This window comes from Choloepus didactylus, chromosome 5 (assembly GCF_015220235.1).
Source record: "Choloepus didactylus isolate mChoDid1 chromosome 5, mChoDid1.pri, whole genome shotgun sequence".
Classification (NCBI taxonomy): domain Eukaryota; kingdom Metazoa; phylum Chordata; class Mammalia; order Pilosa; family Megalonychidae; genus Choloepus; species Choloepus didactylus.
This window is the reverse complement of record NC_051311.1, coordinates 75,812,522-75,834,057: the sequence shown is the minus strand read 5'-3', so window position 1 is coordinate 75,834,057 and position 21,536 is coordinate 75,812,522. Positions and strand designations below refer to the sequence as shown.

Sequence of the window (21,536 nt, the reverse complement as noted above, 5' to 3'; positions counted from 1 at the left end):
ACCCACCCCTCATGCAAGTCTCAGGGGACATCACTTCCTTAAAGAAGCTTTCGCTGATCCCCAAGCTGAAGTACATCCCCCTCAATCTCTCATAACACTCTGATTTTCTTCCATAATCATAATTTGTAGTTAGATGTTTTGACTCTCTCTATATTTTTTATATCCCATTGTAAGATCCTTGAGAAAAAAAACATGCCCTTTGTTCACTGTTGTATCTCCAATGCCCAGGACATGCCTAGAGAATCACAAAGAAAATGCCTATCTCTTGAACCAATGAATGGATTAACATATACATGCATCCCCTCACCTTCTATCTCCACCATATTCAATTACCATTTGAAATACGACAAACAACCTTTCCTTTCTTATTTCATTCATTTGACAACAATTTATATTTTTAGTCAGGACATTGGAAAGGCAGAAACTGAAACGTCTTGATTTTTCTTTCTAAAACAACTGCAACCAAAGACATAAAAAGTAAGAACTTAAGAGTAACGCTTCAGCTCTCTTCTGTTTCCTCTTTTAAAGAAGACAAAGAAATAACCATAAATGTAGCAAAGGAAATTCCCGCAAGAACCCCATGGCTTGCAGTTGAGCCACTGTGTGTTGGCATGAGGTGGTTCAATTATCAAAATGCCTCAAAGGAACACCCTGTATTTTCAAATCCCATGGAACTAATCCTAAAAAGGAATCATTAATTGAATTGACAGTCCCCACAATTACGATAACCTCCAAAGTGAATAAAAATATATTCCTGGCTTTGTGCCATTTGTAGTCCTGCTTGTAACTTACACCTAGTACACGACTGAGCTGGGAAAGCGTCCATATTTATTTTTCCTTCTCACAGACATCCTAATAAATTATTAATAATCATCATCAAGAAAGTGTTGCTCAAGTGACATCACTTGATAAACACTTTGCTTTCATGGTATCATCTTCATTTCCTAATATGTAAAAGAATAGTTTTGCCTGATATTCTTCTATTTTTTTCTTACTGAATGGTAAATGTTCATTAGGGAAAATGAAATTTCTCAAAAATGAAGGAAAAATCCAAAATTGGTCTTTCCTTCATTGAAATGGGAATCCTACTGGACAAAATACAACGCTATTTTAAAATCATCAGCTATTTTTATCCTATAAAAACTGATTTGCTTGCAAAAACAACATGATGTCTGGTCAACACTTCTTCCTTTCTTTAGATATGAACAGCTTACTCAACAGACAGGGAAGGCAACAAATTAATGTTTTCATGAATTGAGCTCTGCTCAGCAAATTAATTTATTCATTAATTAAAATGAGCAGCACAATAAAATTATGTTTTGGTCAATTAACTGCCTGCAATCATAGGAGAATTTTGAACTACAAAAGGCTGCATGTTTTTCTTAGATGAAACCAATAAAAAATGGAACGTTATTCTTTTTATTTAACAGACATGTCATAGGAGCAACACTTACAATACTCTGTTGTATACCAGAAGCTGTCTCTAAAAACTGGAGTGGAAGCATTATTCTTTTTAAAGATATTGCTTTTCTGTACAAAGGATCCTAGCACTGTTCCAACAGCTATAAAGTTTTTTTTTTTTTAATTTGAAAAATAAAGCATTTAAATTCTGCTTTAAAAATTGTAATGAAATTTTAGATAGTAAAATATGTGGAGCATTTTGAGAGTCATGACATTCTTTTAAAATAGGCATTTTAAGATTAATTTTTAACTTTGAAGTAGGGGAAAATCATTGAATAGAATCAATGTATAAGAATCATTAATTTAAAATCCATAGTATTTATTTTAGCAAATATGGTTTTAATATTGGCATTTCCTTGACAAGGAGTACCTTAAAGCAGTGCTTCCCAAGTAGGGGGTGATTTTTCTCCCATCAGAGACATTTTTGGTTGTCACAGTGGGGAGATGCTACTGTCACCTAGTGAGTAGAGGCCAGGGATGCTGCTACACGTCCTACAATGCACAGTGCAGTCCCCCAACTCCACCCCAACAAAAAAATTATCTGGCTCTAAATGTCAATAGTGCCAACATTGAGAAAACCTGTTTTAACGCAAAACCATTAAAGTTTTAAAAAATTTTGAGTTTTAAGCCAAATGAACAGGTCAGGTTTTCTGAAAGGAAGATGTCTCTATGCAAAATCTGAACATCCTGAGTTACAGTCCTAGAAAAGCGAAACATTAGGTCCATGTTAAACTGCTCAGAGCAATTAATTTTAGTATGGGAAGTATAAAATTTTCTAAATGGCCACAATTTTGGCATAATGATAAACCTCCAATAACATGTATTTCAAACTTTGTGCCTACAAACATAAGTGCTCAACCAAATTTACTGAGGAAAGGAGAGACAGAAAGATCTATCTTCCTATTTCAGACCCCAGGACATTTTCTAAAGAGACAACATTAAGCCAAAATAGAACCTCTCTCCCTTGAAGTGCAGCAGGTTATTACATGTCCTTCAAAAACCTCCCTTCCTCCACAGTAACAGTGCAACCATTGAGCTACAGCCCTTTCCAATTCTCTAATGCAGCTAGATATGTCCATGAAAATTCTTGCCAATACACATGTGCGCACTGCTTAGAAGCAAGCTTGCGCTTTGCTTAGTTGCTTACCCTTCATTTCCCCTTTTTCCCTTTACCACAGGCACAGGGAGCTTCACCCATGCAGAAGCTAACTTCCTTAAGAGAGCAGTAAGTCAAAAACCTGGGTTGTTGAATGACCACCAGACATAGAGCTGTCCCTTCGCCAGGAACCACTCATTACAGAACGTTATGTGAAAGAGAAATAAACTTCTTTGTTAATTTATTGTACCATGGATCTCTTTGTTATAGTCGCTTCTATAAGGCAATTCTGTAATTTGATAGTCCCCCTATGTTACCAGTGCTAAAAATGCATTCTATCTGAAAAATGTCGAAATGGCCAATTTTTAAAAATTTCAATTGAAAATAATAATTGAAAGTTTGGGTTACACAGTCACTCTATATATGAAGGTTAGGATGAAGAACTGCCATATGTTTAATAAAGTCAACCCTCATTTATCCATTCTAAAAAGAAAAAGAGGGCATAGGAGAAATCTGGAGATAATTGCCAAAGGAATTCATTGTCTCATTGAAATGATACTTAGGTAAACTCACGTTAATGATAACAGGCTGGAAAAGTATGTTAAAACACATAATTCTGACTTTTAAAATTGTATAATTACAGCAGTTTCTTCTTCTTGCCCTTGTGTCCCTTTAACTAAGATACTAATAAAAGATACTAATTGCAAGAGGGAAGAAAAGGTGAAGGTCAGAAGACTCCACAAACTAAACAATTATCCCTGACTGATTTCTGAATAAATTGTATATTCAAATTTTGAATATTCAACTAAATTTAATTCAAAAAGCTCTATGGCTATGTTAAATTTCAGAAAATGTGGCTTCTTCTCCTTGAGTACATTCTCTATTAAACTCCAGAGTATTTTCCACCAAACTTCACTTGAACATATATATTTATTCAAAGATTTATTAGCACCGTGAGGGGAATCATTCAGAAATGAAATATTTTATATGTGAAAATTTAAAATAAATTTCAGTTAATAAAGTTTATACACTCAAATTTTCTATTAAAGTTGCTTTTAAACCCACCAACCCCCCAAGTAAAAATTGTCTGAAACACTATATTTGCTATAAAATTGCAAGCTTTTCTACTGGAAAGTATTTTTACCATAAACATGCAAAAATAGTAAGGGTGCCAAGATCTATACTGTAATTTCATGCCACCCCAACAAAAAAAAATGTTTATAGATCATTCTGAAAACTCTATTGCCATTAGTTCAAGGATCCATACAATTTCTTATTGTACGTTGAAAATACAAAGCATCAGGATAACATGATTAAAGTAAAATACCTTGGTCTGAAAAATCTTTTTAAAGGTTCTAAAAATCTAAAGAATTTAAATGCCTTGCAACAGAATCATTTCTAAATGTTAATAAAGTTCAGGGTACAAATTAGGTATCTTTATATCTGAAAAAAAACACAATTTACAGATTAATTCAAATTAAAGATAATTTATATTATTATATTAATATAATAAACATAATTTTGACTTTTTTTAAACAGCAAAATGCACTTCTTTCCCAACTGAATAGCAGTATACTGGTCATTGTTTGAGTAGATATTGACTCCTGTTTTAGGAAAACGTTTCTCTCATAATAGAAAATAAGAATAAAAGTTTCATATCCTCTTTCCTTACCAATTTCTTTCTAGGCATTAATCACTCACTAAATTACATCCCAGTATTACAGGAAAGGGCATCTAAATGACACATCTGGACCCAAGTACACATTTCACTAGCTCCAGTGAATGTCCTCTGGGGAATAGTCAATCAGTAAATCACCACACCGGGTGTGTAATGGCTACCACAGGTATATGAAAAACAGTATCATTACTTACCAAAACAATCACCTAAAGAAACAAACAATAAATAAAACACAATAACTGATTAGAAAAATAGCAAAAAGCTTTAAGAATCTCCAAATACAGTGCATCCCACACGGGAAGCAGTGTGAAACGGCTGGGGGTCTGTAGTCAGATTCCCGTTCAGGCTCTGGGGGACGCTGCCTTGGCGACTTGAGATAAGTCACAACCTCTAGGGTCTCCTTTTCATTTGTTCTCTTTCATCTACAAACAAAGGATGTTGGTCTTGGCCAGTGGTGGGCCATAGGAGCAGTACTCCAAGAGGCGCTTTGGAAACATGAGAGAGCATTTGTGGTTTTCCAAGTGATGGGGAGCTCAGGGGGCAGGGCCAGGGGTCTGTGTGGCCTGCCTCACATCTAGAACTGTCTATCGTCCCCCACAACTTTCAAATGTCCTATTCATTCCTTCCATGAGAACTCCGATTATGACTGTGTCTAAATAATAACTCCTTTTCACATAAAGAGAAGTTTTCAACTTCAGTTTTTAACAAACACTGAAATTTCCAGGGATGTAACTCCCACGTATATGTTTGTGTGGAACTTTGCCAGGAAGTCATTCACCATTTCAGAAAAATCACCTCACCCATGGTAAATCAACTCACCGTATTTGAATCAACGATATCACACACCTGGATCAGTATTTATTTGTAGCTAATGCATTCATACAGAAGCTACAAATAGGTGCACTAGCCACCTATTTTATCATGTCTTCCAACATAGCCGGGCCTGAGCATGTATCTACTGAAACACATATTTTATTATAAATTAATTTCCTGTTGTTTCTCCTTTATATCACAAGAATGGAAATTTTTATTTTTAATATAACCTACTTATACATGCAATTATCTATAGATTTCATTGCAAGATACTAAAAAGGTGATAAAAATATTTTATGAAAATGAGACACTAGATTCAATAGGGATACAAACCACCAAACTAGAATATCACCTAAGGCTCCTTGCAATTCTAACATTGTTTGATTTACAAAAAAAAACTTTTAATTTGGCAATCCCTGCTCATTAGCAAGCCTTTACCTCTATTCTTATGTTTGAAAGTGCCACAATTAAGTTAAAAAAGAGAAATACATGTGGTTGCTAAGATGATATATAAATACACAGATGATACATAAATACACAGACTCAACTAAATGCACAAACATTTGTGTGAGCAGTAGGAAATTCCATAGTTCTGATGCCTCTTACGGGTTAACAGAGATGGATTAAAATATATATATACACACTAAAATAGAGCAGTGGCTCTCCACTTCTGTTTGGTCCCAAAAGCCTACACTATCGGTCTCTGTGGATGACTGTACTTTCCTCAGACTGAGGACCACACATTTTAGTGACACACTGCCTTAGCATTTCTCCTAAAAAAAAATCATTCAAGAAAATATACATTAGGAAGCAATGGAAACATTCCGAATGTGAAACAGGATGAGCACCTGTCAAAACCAAACTGCAAATGTCTACTTAGCAAGGCTTGTCATTAATAAAGCAACACCTTCCATGCAATATTGTCTTGCAGATGGTATAAATATAGACCCATTTTTCTGGAGCAGTTGTTCTCTGTCATCACATTGAGGGATAATCACTAACTTCGCTGCACCAAATGCAGGTTGGTGACAATGTACTGAAGATGTTATTTCAGGAGCTAACTCTCCTTTTTCTTCTCAGCACATCTACCTTCTCCATTATGTCTAATCTCCCATCATCACTACCTCACTATCTCTTTCCCCCATCATATAAGCTGTCATAGGACAGTTCACTTCATTTATTAAGATGAAATTCCTAAGAAAATGTTCAAGGAAATAACCTCTGGTGAAATAAGATAAACCCACATTTCATATATAATAAGTCAGTAAGTATCTGATTACATATGCATGAAGTATTAAATATAAAAGAGAAAAACACACTTTACATTTGATTCACATACCCAAAACAAGTGCAGTATCAGGAATACCCAATTAGAAAACTCTGTACTGAGAAAAAGTAATCAATATTACTTAAAAAAAATCAACAACTTTATTAAGGCATTTAAGTAGTATATAGGAAGCTGATTCTTGGCAAGCTCTTACGGAAATGTTTCAAAACTACTGTTAGAGCATATGAAGAAAAATAAAAATAAAGCTATTTTAAGATATATACTTATATAAATAAATAATTTATAATTTATATAGAAGGAAAAAGATCTATTATCAGCAAAATCTTTTACAAATGATTCACATACATGTAGGATACCACTTTCTGAAAACAAGTCTTTAACCAAATAAGCACACGTGAAACATAAAAGGACTTCTCAAGTTTCCCATATTAAACGGTTTAGTCTCTGCCCAATCAATGACCATCGGCTTCAGAGTGGGGGGAGAGGAGGGGCATTTAACTTGACATATATTTTAAACCTGTCTGATTAAAACATTAAGAAAAGGCATCTTTGCCACTGGCCTCTTGGAAAAAGGAAATGGCGCAGGAGATAAGACAAAGCAGTGGAAGTGGCCTGAGAAGCTCTTACCCGTAGGGCCTCGATGACAAGGTCTCTGGCCTCCAGTTCCCCTTCCATCACACTGAGGAGCATCCGCAGCTCGGATTTACTGAGTGTGTCCACGTCAAACTCTTTTTTCTGTAAAACAAAACCAAGAAAAAGCAATAAACTAGCTGTTCCTAAACATGGTACACATCCTGAGGGTAACTGATGGGTCTTGGTGTTCCTGGTTGCTCAGAAGCACTGGGACACTCATGACAGCAATCTATGCTCTTGCATCCTAAGAAGAGAAGTAACCATAACACTAGGGTCCCAATATCTCTTTCAAGGAGATGTATTTTCCCAGCCTGCCTGCATACCTGGATGCAGAATCTCTCCAAATTATGAGGCACAAATCTAAAGACCCAGGAGTTTGCATCAACACAGAGCCAGTGTATATTGGGGGGAAGTTGCAATGGTAGCAAAGAAAGCACAGATGCATTCCTAGAAGGGCCCCACCATAAAGGCTTCTGGGAGGTCATTACAAATTCCAGGACAGCCAATAATAACAGGTCATGTTTATGGAACACGCTACAGCAGAGGCTGTGGGCTAGAAGCCTGCAGGCCAAATCTGGCCCACAGATGTGTGATGCTTGGGCCACAAAGTTTTTAGTTTAGTTCTGGTTTTTGTTTTTATCCAGCCAACCTTTAAAAAATCAGAAAATGTCACCAAGTAAATCCAGATCCCTGGCTTCTCTTCAAAATCCAGATGACTGGGTAACCCCAGATTTACATACCCACAGGACAATAACCCATAGAAGCCAAGTAGCAGCTGCCCCATTTGTCACAGTTCCCCACTTCTGTCCCCCGCCCCCACCCCACTCCCGTACGAAGCACACACACATGCACTTTTAAGAGAGAGGCCTGGCCCGCCACCCACGTTTAGTCATCTGAGTCCTGTGGTTAGCTGAGTTTGGAATCCCTGCTACAGTTATCAAAGAACTTTCTCATAGTGTCTCTGTAGCTTCTTGTCATTCTATCAGGCAATTTGATAGGGAGCATGCCTATAACAGAGAGGGAGCTGAGGCTGGAGTAAGTGAGCTGGCCAGGGACCCAGCAACACTGTGAGATGGCAGCACCTGAGCCCTGAAGGTCCTAAGTCCTCCCCCAACACCCTTCTGGCCCTGCTCTCTTCTCTCCATTCTTTCCCTAGGCGACCACATCCAATCCCACTGATATGGGGACTCCCAAATCTTCTGTCTTCAACCCTGAGTTCTTTCCTCAAAACATCTTTGTGAGTGGGTCTTCCGACAGCCACTTTATACGTAGGCAAAGCTGAGACAGGATCAGTTAGTGTGTTCAAATCTGTACCTCATTGGGACAAACCCTGGGCTCCTTCCACAACACACACTCTTGCTCCTCTCTTTTGTGAACAGACTCCTTTTACAAACCCAGTCACCATCCTAGGAGAAGAAGACATGTTCATTCCCTACATCTCGGTACATCAAATCTCAGAAGCCATTCTTCAAGATTCTGAAACATTACCTCACATTTATATAGGACCCAGTGGTTTCCAAAGTATTTCCAAAGCACCAAATCTAATCTATACAATATTATCATCTCTATTTTTTTAGCTAAGAAATCACAACTCAGAGAAATCAGATGATGTACCCAGGTCGTGCAACTAATAAATGGCAAAACAAGTGCCGGGACTTTTATCAGCACAATACCAACACAGTAGAATAAGCTCTTTCAGATGAGCCATCAATCAGCCAATGTGAATTGGTATACACAGAGCAAAACCCATAAATGATTCCAGGTGCTTTCAAACAGGCATGTCCAAAGCTTGGTTCCTTCTCAGTTTTAAAAGAGCTTTCTGGAAGGAGACACTAATGGTATAAAAGGGAAAAGGACCAGAGTTAGGTGGTTCTCCAAAGAAAGTTTTTAAAAGGATCTTCTTCTTAAAATTGTTTCTTTTTGTACATATGCTAGACAAAGCAGTTATTTGGAAAGGCAGGGGCTAAGGGTGGAAAAAGAGAAAAGAAAAACTTACACAATAAGTCTAAAGAATGTGTAGTTCTGGGAGGCTCTTGCTTAGAAGGTTAACTTAGAGAAGTTTCCTGTAAGGGCTGAAAAATTAGGGCTCAAATTCTGCACCACCCCCCACCCCCCAGTTAGTGGTGTCATGTAAGGTCTTCTAACCCTACTGCTCTCAAACTTGGGTGAATGTAAGAATCACCCGGAGACCTTGTTAAAACAGACTGCCAGGCCCCACCTCTGGAGATTCTGATTCTGTAGGTCTGAGGTGGGGCCATGAATCTGCTTTCTAACAAGCTCTCAGTAATGCTGATGCTGCTTGTCCAAGGACTACACATTGAAAAGCTGCAACCTAACCAAGTCTTTGTTTTCTCATCCATATAATGGAATTCCTAAAATCTACCATGCAAAGTTCTTGTGAGTATTAAACAAGAACATATAAATGAAGGAAATGCTAAATAAAGGCAGGTGGTTATTACTGAAGTTGATAGCACCCAGATGTTTTATGCAGGGAGAAATGGGATACAGGCTATGACTGTACTTCTTTGAAAACTTACCAGCCTAAGTCCAATAAACTCAGTTTAATGACTATGATGAAATAGACTCTTTTATCCTGGTTTTCCCCACTGAGATGGAAGAGTAAACTGCCATGCCTATGTGCTTTACACAGCGATGTTTTATTAACATTGCTGCTGGTTGCTCTAAAGACTTTTAATTGTATCTTTTATTGTACTTTTCCCGGAGCTTCATAAGCAAAGCATTCAATTTTAAAGACTAATACATTATGAAAGGCGTTGCCAAGATTCTGATTCATATTAGAGTCAAGAGAGCTTGCCCTGATTCCATCATCATCAAAATCACAACATGTGACCTGCAACCAGTGCTTGTGTTTTTCTATATATCACCATCAATAAAAAGGGAAATTCATTAAAATAAAAAACACTGTTACAAGGGTTCTCACTAAGCCACAGATTGTTACATAACATGTTAAAAAAAAGTCTGTGAAATGAAACAAAATAAAGTTTCACTGGCTGAGAGATTTCAAATGGAGTCGAGAGGTAACTCTGGTGGACATTCGTACATACTATATAGATAACGCTTTTTAGGTTTTAATGTATTGGAATAGCTAGAAGTAAACACCTGAAATTATCAAACTGCAACCCTTGACTCTTGAAGATGATTGTATAACAATGTAGCTTACAATGAGTGACAGTGTGATTGTGAAAGCCTTGTGGATCTCACTCCCTTTATCCAGTGTATGGATGAATGAGTAGAAAAATGGGGACAAAAACTAAATGAAAAATAGGGAGGGATGGGGGGGATGATTTGAATGTTCTTTTTTACTTTTATTTTTTATTCTTATTTTTACTTTTTCTGGTGTAAGGAAAATGTTCAAAAAATAGACTGGGGTGATGAATGCACAACTATATGATGGTACTGTGAATAGTTGATTGTACACCATGGATGACTATATGATATGTGAATATATCTCAATAAAACTGAATTTAAAAAAATCTGTCTCCTATCACCATGTATTAACTGATGCATTTAAATACATAGTGTCTGCGTGTCTGTCTCTTCCCTTCTCTACCCCACCCTCACAGTCTTCCACTAAAATAATATTAATTCCTGACCTTCAGTAATAAAAATATTATAATAATATTTACAAATTATCATTCTCCAATATCTTACGTTTCCATCCCCAATTCTGACAAAACGGTAAAAGAAAGCACATGAAAGTATGCTGGAAGACTCAAGACTCCAGGTATGTTATAAATAAATCCCCCTTGAGGAGCCTGTGGAGAATGCAGGGGTATTGGCCTACCCCACCTTGATGGTTGCTAACATGACCACAGACATAGAGGACTGGTGGTTTGATGGGTTGAGCCCTCTACCACAGGATTTACCCTTGGGAAGACAGTTGCTGCAAAGGAGAGGCTAGGCCTCCCTATAATTGTGCCTAAGAGCCTCCTCCTGAATGCCGCTTTGTTGCTCAGATGTGGCCCTCTCTCTCTAGCTAAGCCAACTGGGCAGGTGAAATCTCTGCCCTCCCCCCTACATGGGATCAGACACCCAGGGGAGTGAATCTCCCTGGCAACGTGGAATATGACTCCCAGGGAGGAATGTAGACCTGGCATCGTGGGACAGAGAACATCTTCTTGACCAAAAGGGGGATGTGAAAGGAAATGAAATAAGCTTCAGTGGCAGAGAGATTCCAAAAGGAGCCGAGAGGTCTCTCTGGTGGGCACTCTTACGCACAATTTGGACAACCCTTTTTAGGTTCTAAAGAATTGGGGTAGCTGGTGATGGATATCTGAAACTATCAAACTACAACCCAGAACCCACGAATCTCGAAGACAATTGTATAAAAATGTAGCTTATGAGGGGTGACAATGGGATTGGGAAAGCCATAAGGACCACACTCCCCTTTGTCTAGTTTATGGATGGATGAGTAGAAAAATAGGGGAAGGAAACAAACAAACAGACAAAGGTACCCAGTGTTCTTTTTTACTTCAATTGCTCTTTTTCACTTTAATTATTATTCTTGTTATTTTTGTGTATGTGCTAATGAAGGTGTCAGGGATTGATTTAGGTGATGAATGTACAAATATGTAATGGTACTGTGAACAATCGAATGTACAATTTGTTTTGTAAAAAAAAAAAAAAAAGAAAAAGAAAACAACCAGAGGCAAAAGTAAAAAAAAAAATTGTTTCATGTAAAGTGGCATTTATCTGACAATTATTGTAGTATTTGTACAAAAATACTTAGATACAGAAAAAATAATTATTGAAGTGACAAGAGAAAAAGGAGTTATTCTCAGTCTTGTAACATTTTAGAAGACTGACTACTTCTCAGAGAAGACACAAGACAGGACAGATTCAAATGCTGTTACTCACATAAAAAATTAAGGTATCCATCAGGGCACTGGTGAAAAATGACCCCTCTCCCCACCACCCCCAAAAAGTCACATCTGAAATGTTCACAGAGTACGTTTAATCACTTCCTTTTCACAAGTAAAAAAAAAAAATGCACCTCTCATTTTTTAGTGATGGAAATGCACTCAAAATCTTTAATCCATTCACCATTCCTCCACCTGTCCCATGTGCCAGGAGAAGCCCTCAAAGAAAAGTAGAGACTCTTCCAAATAGAGAGCGCCCTCTTTAGCACATAACAAAAAATATATGTATGAATGAAAGAGGAGACACAACTCCAAACTATTTCTGTTCAGCTCAGCAGATTTTAACTGCTCTGAGTTACTTGGGGTGGGGGCTGGAAAGACATTCTTTGGGCTTTTCTCATCAAGGCCCAGTGAGAGAGCAGCCAAACAGAAGCTGCTAAAGCAATTAAATAATTGCCAGAAATGAACACAGGCAACCAAGTTTCCTCCACTCACTTAAATAAAAAAAATAAAATAAAATAAAAAAAGTAAAATTCTGTGTTTATGCTGGGAATTAAACAGTCACAGCCAAACAAGGTCAGAAGATACTCACCCCCATAACCTTTAAGAATAAATGGAGCCAGCACACTTATGGCTGCCAAAAAGCATCTAGGGGCTATTTTGAGCCACAGTGGCAGAAGTGGCTCTCAGATCTCTGCTTTGATACAGCATGTGAGTTGTCTCAGGACTGCTGGTTGAAAATGTGTTCACCAAACAAAGCCAGACAAGTTCTCTGGCTCTTCTCCCAAGCTCCAAGAGCACCTTCTTCAAGTTCAAATCCAGTAGGTTGTGTCTACATTTGACAAATGAATTTAGGGAGGTGGGAGTACCTGAGAAAGCAAACAGACTGGGCCTAGGAGATACACAGTTGGCCAAAAACCAGGGAAGCAGCACAAGTCATTTCATTCTTTGCTTCTCAGGTTTCTCTCGATAAAACGAGAATGTTGTACTGAGTGATCTCCACAATCTCCTCCTGATTTCATGTATCATCAAGGTAACTGAATTATTGGACTGCAGAAATTTATTTAGGTCATTCCCTGAGCCTAAAAGTCTCTGAGAAATACTTGAGAAAAACTGATTTCATCTCTTTGCTCAGAAGTTACAGAAAATTATTTTCCTCCTACTTTAATAGTACATGCTAATAATTAAACATGCATTTGGAACTTTCTATTAAGCAAGATTTATGCTTTGAGATGAATAAGAAAGGCTGTAAAAAGAAAGGGAAGCAATGAAACTCATCTTGAAATTTCAAGAAGATAAAAATTTTGAAGAGAATAACATGAAAAAAATTAAATCCACCAGGTATACAGAACATTCACTACATTAATAAAATGGGAATTTAGCCAATTATAGGGGTTTTCATGAAACAAAGTACATGAGAGGATTTTGAACTTAGCATTTTATGATCTCCAAGTATTTTCATATCTCTGAAGGTGCTTCTTGCTTTGCAATTATTCTTTCTGACTTCTCTCTCTAGAAAAGAAATTTTTGTGAGAGGGTTTGCACACCTCTGATTTTGTTCTTTCTAATCTTCCTTCTACTTTTATTCACCTGAATCCCATTCTTTTTTTCAGGACTCATTTCAAATCCCACTTTCATATACCCTTTCAGACTCCAGAAATCTTCAGTTTCCTCAATGCAGTTTTAGAGTCAGTTCTATTCGTTCACTTGGCAATTAATCATGTCCAGCTTTGTACATTTCTGCATAATATTAAACTTACTTATCTATGTTAACTCTCTATTTTCTTACTCCTACTACATGTGTCATGACAGCAAGAGTTACTATGTCTCCATTTGGTTTCATCTAACATTCGTGCCACACCCCCAACTTTTGATATGAGATGCCTATTTCACCTTGCACAAAAAGAAACAGCATGCAAATGATGTCTCCGGTATTCCAGTCTTACTAAGTTACAATGTTACAGCCCACTTCAGAGGAAACTAAATAATTTGTCATTCACTCACTCATCCATTCTTTGAACAATCATTTTGAGAATTCCAAACTGGGAAAGCAACTTGGTTGTGTGCCTTTAAAATAACACACTGACAACTGACATCCAAAGGGTCTATTTGGGGTCAGCTCTTCATGGCCTCGCAACTCAAATCAACCCCACTGGCCAAGGTCTTTCATGCAGGTGGTAGACAAGCAACTCAGTGTACTGGGAGGAGCTAAAACAAGGAAATAGAATGTGTGGTAACAGATGTAACTAATTTTACTTAAGAGAAAGCACCAATGAAAGGCAGAAAAATGACACAGTGAAAGGTGGCAGCCTCTGATAATTAAGCCCAGCTACCTCTTTTTTCCTCTTTTCAGATTTCCTCAGTTTCCATTTCCCCTTCGGAAAACAAAAAGGACCACATCTCAGTGAGAACAAATGTCTATCTCCATCCTAACTCAGCTTTCAAAGCTCTCAATGCAGCAGTCTTATAAGGGACACGAATCGGCTCTACATGCAACCTGGCATTCAGAGCTAATGATTGTCCTTTAAAAGGCTTATAATGCATTGAAGAATATCATCTTGATTATCTGTAGGTGGCAAATATCATCATGCTGATTTTCAAATGAAGAGGCAGAAACACAGAAAGGCTAAATGATACTCTTACAGTTCCAAAATCCTTCTGTGGAAGAACTCAGGAACTGGAATTATTTGGAATAATCTTGTTGCCTTTTCAATGAAACATAAAAAATGTCAAAACCAAATCATTAGCAAACAAGTATCCAATCCCCATAACAAATGTTACCTTGATTATGTTAATGTAAAATGAATAACCACTTAAATTGACCTCCAACCTATTGGTTGTTCAAAATAATTTATTCACAGAGGGCAATATTTTTCCCCGAAAATCAGGGACTCTGAATGGATAACATGTTGTACACAGCATTAATAGTACAAACTTGTTATTTTTGTACAGGCTATATATAATAAACTAAAAAATTTAAGTCCTCTGTTATCAATGCCATCATCATCACCTCTCTGTAATTGGTTCTCCATTTTTTTTAACCCACCACTGAAAGGACAAATCTCCTTTTCCTCTTTATATAAGCCTTGCAAAGGCACCCCAACAAATAGGTATATACCAAGTATATTCAAATAAAGTCCCCTTCCAAAGCAATACTCAGGCTTAGGTGAAGAAATATATGGGGAAGAGGTATTGCTCTCCCAGGCACATTTAAAGCTGAAATCTGCCCATATTTCTGGGCAGCTGTAGATTATTCCAAAGCCTTATCTAACCTCCTTCTTCTTGCCCTGTCTTTTTTTTCTTTTTTTCTGTTTCCAAATGTATCTGAATTTCTAACTACCTCTCACTTGTCCCCTCTCCCACAGCCTAACACGTGATGTCACTTAGATTATATTATTAGAAGACTTCAGGATGGGAGGGATGCCATTACCATCCTATCACCACCACATCCCCAGCCTAAATCATTGATGTGAACAGAGATAATCTACAGGGAAAACTAATTGTGTTGGAAATTAAATTAAACACACACACACAGAGAAAGATCTGAGATGTCATTGAGAAAAGCAGCTTGGAAAGGGGGCAACATAAAAAACAAAAATCCAGAAAGAATCAGGATTTTTCTCTCTGAAACAAGAAACGGTCCGTAACATCTTTAGTATTATTACAAATCACAGACTTTCATTATAAATCACAGATACTTTCATTATAATGTGGTAAAACAAGAAATAAATTTTCCCAATGGCCTATCAACATCAAGTGTTTATGACCCAGCTTCTTGGTGAGACTTCATTATCATTCATTCAATGAATATTTGTAGAACTCCTACCACGTGCCTGGCACTGTGCTAAGCAACCCATGCTTTTTGTACAAAGAAAAATGACATCACACTTCTTGAAGAAAGAGGCTGTTCTGTTCCAGTCACAGTCTTGCTATCCACATGATCGACAGCATATATTGGTAAATGGCTGACTTAAGGCTTTGAAACATTTTCTCGACTCATAAAGTTAAATGAAAACACTGGGATAAAACCAACTGGCAATCTAGCCAAGGCATAGATTTCATAACAGAGAGGACAAATGTTTTTCTCCAAACAAAATTGCTCCTGTGAGAAATATAATGATGATAATAACAACAACAAAGTCCAAAAACAGGTGCAAACAGGGTTCTGGGTATGAAATATATGAAACCAGTTTCAAGTGAAGAGCATTACATTGAAAATATTTCTATTCTAATATTTGGGGGGTATTTCAATTTCCTCAACTTTTAAGCTATTTTTCTATCGCAATGTCTGAGACTGAAATTGAAACCTCTTAGCTCAGCTTCGAAAGCCCATCCCATATTCCCAGGCTACCTTTCATACCACACAGCCCTAGGATCAGTCACACTTGCACACAGCTTGCTGCAATCTCTCTGACCAAGCCCTACTTATTTCTCAAGATCCAGCTCAAATGCCATCCTTCAGTGGAATGTTTTCAGATCTTTCCATCAGAAACCCTCTCCATGACTCTCCCTCCTCAGACACTTAATGCAAATTATTTGTGTCTCTTATAACACCATCAGTTCTGATTTTATTTACTGGTGTTATGTCAATTTCTACCACTGGAATGTATTACTTTACAGCAGCAAAGATATATTCATGGTGCCTGCATCTCTGTAAATGTTGAGTAAAGATGTGTTACATCTAGGTTATTTCCTATCTAAAAACTATGCTGTGAAGCTTTCAATATTTTATAAATGCTTTGTAACTATCATCTTTTTAAACTTAGCAAAATTGGTTATAAAGGTTCTTTCCACTGCATTTATATTCAATATGGTTTCCTGGAAAATAAAATTTCAAGGTGTCACCTCTTAATTTGTTTAACATCACTGTTGTGCATTTTTAACAAAATCATTGTCCAAGTTTTTCCTTGTCACTATCACCATGACAACAAAATTTACACGTACTTTTTGCATATTAACTGCTCCAGAAAAGCTCAGAATGACAACGATGTTGATTGGCTTCCCAAATATAGCTCTAAAAAGATCTCCATTTTCCTCTCACTCCTAAATTCCTTGGTGACAATAAAAAGCAAGAACATTTCTCTTTTCCATACTGCCTTATCCATTAGGAGTTATTTTCAGAGTAGAAAGAGCAATATGGCCTATAAAAGTCATTACATTTGGCTAAGGCACTGAAAATAACCCAGATCTCATGGCATGGTTCACAGCAAAGCCTATTAATATGATCCTACTGAATAATGTAGCTGTTACCATTCTTTACACTTGGGATGCTTTCAGGATTTAAACAGCTAAGAACAAGGATCACAAACTAAATTTAAAACACTCCACTGAAAATCATATTAAACCAAAAACTATAAATTAAACTTGTTCCTAAGCAACAATCTAAACAGTCAAAACTTAGTGAAAACACTTTCAAAAATAGCCTACTGCTTTGGAGGCTCCCTTGGTTCATTATTGCCAAATGTATATATAGAAATCAATTTGAAGTGAAACTAAATTACTAAAATGCAAAAAAGAATTGTTCAGTAAAATATCCAAAATAAACTGTCAGGTCCTCAGTTGCCAAGAACCAAAGATGCCTTTGATTTTTAATTGTTTGGTAAGGAACAGTTTAATGGCAAGTATCATTCCTCTACCTAGCTTTCCTTTTACAATCATTCTACAGGTCATCAGATGGCCAATATGAGAGGACCATAACTAAAAAACACAAAACTATTTGGAAAATTAGAATAAAATACCGAGTTTACTATATAAGAAGCCATCATCAAAAAATTTTTTAAAAGTCAAAAGCTACTAGATTAAGAATCCTTATTGCATCTTGGAAACCTAAAGGATTCTATGAAAATAACAAAGAATTCACTTTCACTGATTTTCCAAAGCTATTCATATTAACAAGGGTAAAATTATCAAAATCCCCAACTATCAGCAGTGAAAATCAGACTCCTGAAAATTGTAGATTGCAGACAGGGAGGACTCCTGCCTGATCGTAACACAAAAATCTGCTGGGTGACCAAGGTTCTGTTTACAATCTAACGAAATAAAACCATACATCAGCTCCAGATCATAAATCAGATGTTTGTGTTTTGGTTTAATTGTCAGGAAGTGATTAAAATACTGAGGGCAGAAGAAAGAAGCCCATTCTAAGTAGATTAAACATAAAAATTCAGTCTTCCCTGGGAACAAGAAACACACACACAAGCCCTCTTTCTTTTTCCTCGCACCCCCTCCCCTTACCATCTCCTGGGGATGACGGCACCCAGTCACTTCAACTTCCCAGAGAGGCTTGTTGTCTTAATAGCTAGTTCATCAGCGAACCTTGCAGAGAGGCACCGAGTCACTGCATCAAAGTGAGCAGGTTTCATTTGTAATCTTAAGAAAGTTCTCATGTTCTATGCAAGGGATGAAAAATCAATTTTCCTAAAAGTTTCAAATGAAAACTTGCCAGCTTCGCAAGTGAAAAACAACAGTCCTTCTTCTCTTCCGTTTTTTTTTTTTTTTTTTTTTTTCCCTCGCCCCCAAGTACCTAGCTCCACATCTGCCCCCCTCCCTCTATAGAAAGCCCTACTTCTAAACAGAGGCAGGAGGAAGCTAAAGCAGCCCGGGCTGTTTTCGAGAGATCCAGTCCCTCGTCGCTGGTGCACCGACTCGGCTCAGGTGGTAGGAGGAACAGAGGGGGCGTCTGCGCTCGGCTCACTCCATCCCACCCGCAGTCTTCCGCGGGAGCAGCGGGCTCGGGCCAAGACTGGGAGGCGCTCCCACAGAGTTGCCTTTCTTTGCCGGTTCTGCAGCTCCTGCGAAGCTGCTTCCAAATCCTGAGAACATTTTTCCACAAGGACATGGGTCCAGCCCTCCCCCCAAGGGAGGCCAGCGAGTCCCTGTGACGGGGATAATCAGAGGGTGGAAGTGGGGACTAGCGATGGATGGAAGCGCTCTGGGCTTCTAGATCCCAGCGACAGGGAACAACGTTGATACCAGGTGCTGAACCTCCATCTCGTCCGGGCATCGTCTTGGGAAATATGACGACCGCCCTCCCCCCCGCAGCGAGCAGGCAGCGAGGACCCAAATCGCCGGCATTCAGCGGTAGCAGCGCTCACAGCTGAGCACGGAACCTCCCACAAGGGGCCTCCCAAAAGCACACAGACACACACAATGGGCATCCCCGCACCTGCTCGCGATGGTCCGCCTCCCCCTCGCTGCTTTCCCGGGTCCGCTGAGAGGTGCCAAGCCCCCCGAGACACTCGCTCACAACCACGCGCGAGGCGAGCGGCGAACAATAGGGGATCCAGTTCGCCAGGGAACCAATCCCAGCCCCAGACCAAACCCGACCGCAGCGGAAGGAGTAGGCGCAGGGGTCGAGGGCAGGGGCAGAACGCCCCGAGAACCAGGTGTTTCCCTGGAAGCTACGAAAGGGCAGGAGGGATCCCCAGCCTCGGGTGGCCGCCTACGTCCCACTTGGCCCGGCCTCCAACCGTGGAGGCAGCGAGAGGAGGGGGCGCCCCCGAGGGGCCCAGGCTTGCGAAGCGCCTCCGAGGCGCGAAGCCGGGTCCAGCCCGGGCGCCAACGGCGCTCCCGGCCAGAATCTACCCCCTCCCCACGCCCATCCCGGGGACTCGGTTACCGCCGCCTCCGCCGTGGCCCCCACGTCCTCCGGGACGCGGGAGAAGTCGGGCTCGCAGCTCGCGCCGTCCGTCGCCATCTTCCTGCTCTAGCGCATCCGAATGCGAGCTCGGAACCGCGGCTCTGGTTCAGCCCTCTCCGCGCGGGCGGCGCTTAACCCGCTGCTGTCCGGAGGCACGGGCGCTGGGAGCGAGGCCGGCGCCGCGTTCCCTCCCCTCTCCTCCGCCCCCGCCGCGTTAACCCGCTGTGCGCGGCAGCCAGCGCGCCCGGGCGCCCGCCCCCTGCAGTGCGCCGCCCGACGCTTCATCCTTGGCCCCCCGCCCTGATTCCAACAACTACTGGGTTCATCGAAGTAGGAGAAATGGTCACGATCCCTGGCCTGGTTAAGGCCCTATCCTCAGATGGGGTTGGGGTTGGGGGTATCCGAAAGACACGGGATATGAAAGAGCCCCGGAGGTGATAACTCGGGGGCCCCACCAAGCCCCACCAAGCCGGCGCTGCAGAAACCGGATTAAACGTCAGCCAGGCCTTCAGAACCTGAATTCTCTGTAAGATCAAGGAATATCCTTCACTCCAGGCCCCTCTATCCCATCGCCAGGAATAACATAAGGCACACTCCCCCCCTCCTTTAAATTTCGTTTTCTTTTAACAGTGTCCTGGGCATTTTTACCCTACTGATGTATACCTGCCTTTGTTTTGTTCTGTCTTTCTCCTCCTTCTCCAAAAACCATCGATTTATTCACAGGTTTAAATGACGTGTCCTGGTATCTTTTATGTTACACCCGGGGCCCTCTATAAAATCTTTTTCAAGACAGGTGGAGCAGGCCCTTTTTTGTTCTTTGACTCCTAAGTCTGGGGCCTTTTCTAGAGGTCTAAACAAGAAGTGTTAAATGCCATTGCTTTTAAAAGGAAGCCCTCTGCTTCTTACAAGAATTTTAAAGAAAGCTCCCATCACACAGACACACAACTTTTGCAAAACTGATTTTTGGGGAATTATTACAACTCTCAAGAAGATTTTTCATGAGATAAGTGAGTTAGGCCCAAATTCTTAATTTTTCCCTTCCCACATCTGATTCAGTTTCTGCCATTTCCTGCCAATTCCTAGGATGTAAAAATCTATCACCTTATCAAGACCATATGGTACAGCCCTTCCCAAATCACCAGATCCCTAAAAATGTGTTGAAAGCACAAAATCAAATTGAGGCATCCAAGCTGTATCACAAAGCAGTAAAATCAAACCAGAACCAAATCCCAGACATGAAATTATGGAAGATAAATTACTGCAATTACTGCAATGTTCAATCCAAGGGTTACAGATAAAAGCTTTTTTTTTTTTTTTTCCAAGGCAGACCCCTAAGGAAAGATTTTGACAGGTAATTGCTCTGTTTTCCAAATTGGGCCCAAACATGACACAAACTAGGGCAGATGAAACCTCTCCTTGCAAAGAACTGGAAGAGGTGAGAGGAGAGTTTGATTAATAAACTGCAACATTTCTTCCCCCCAACACTTCTGTATCGAGAGACAACTTTCACCTGGAACTCTGGGATTAAGGGTCAGAGACCTAGCAATCACTTTCAGGTTATCTTTTAAACTGAAGTGCTCATTTTAGCATTTTCTTTGACTTTACTCTGACTTCCTCTCTTAGCCCTTTGATCTCCTTGCCTGTTTACTACACTGCTTTTATTTATCAAATATACTCTCTGAAATCGCTTACTCTTAAAATAATTAGACTGCTTGTAAGACGAAGGAAAATCATTTGACAGTAAAAGTTAGCTCCTGAACTAAGAGTAAAAATTTTAAGTTGGAACCCAAAGCATTACTTGTTACTTTTAAAGTGCAATTTCACACATCACAAAGTAGTGAGTTTTCTTGACACTGACTTTGAATTACTATCCTAGAAGTTAACTGACTCACTTCTGGAAAAAAATAAAAACAATAAACTTCACTTAAAAGTTAAGAACTAGGAATATAACATCACAATTTCTCTGGGACGTTAATCCCATATATTTTTTGCATGCAGCTCAAAACAAAACAAAACATCATTTCAAAGAAATAGCTTCTGTTAGTCTA

General features: G+C 39.3%; 1 protein-coding gene across 1 annotated transcript in view; it reads right to left on the bottom strand.

Moving 5' to 3' along the window:
• Positions 1-19,645, bottom strand: part of CTTNBP2 (cortactin binding protein 2) — a 158,182-nt gene extending 138,537 nt beyond the window's left edge. Inside the window, exons 1-2 of the mRNA XM_037836306.1 lie at positions 19,468-19,645; positions 6,964-7,071 (exon numbers count right to left, since the gene is read on the bottom strand). Coding sequence (XP_037692234.1) covers positions 6,964-7,071; positions 19,468-19,545 — 186 coding nt within the window. The 5' untranslated portion in view covers positions 19,546-19,645. The remainder of the gene's footprint in view (positions 1-6,963; positions 7,072-19,467) is intronic.
• Between the last annotated feature and the right edge of the window lie 1,891 nt (positions 19,646-21,536).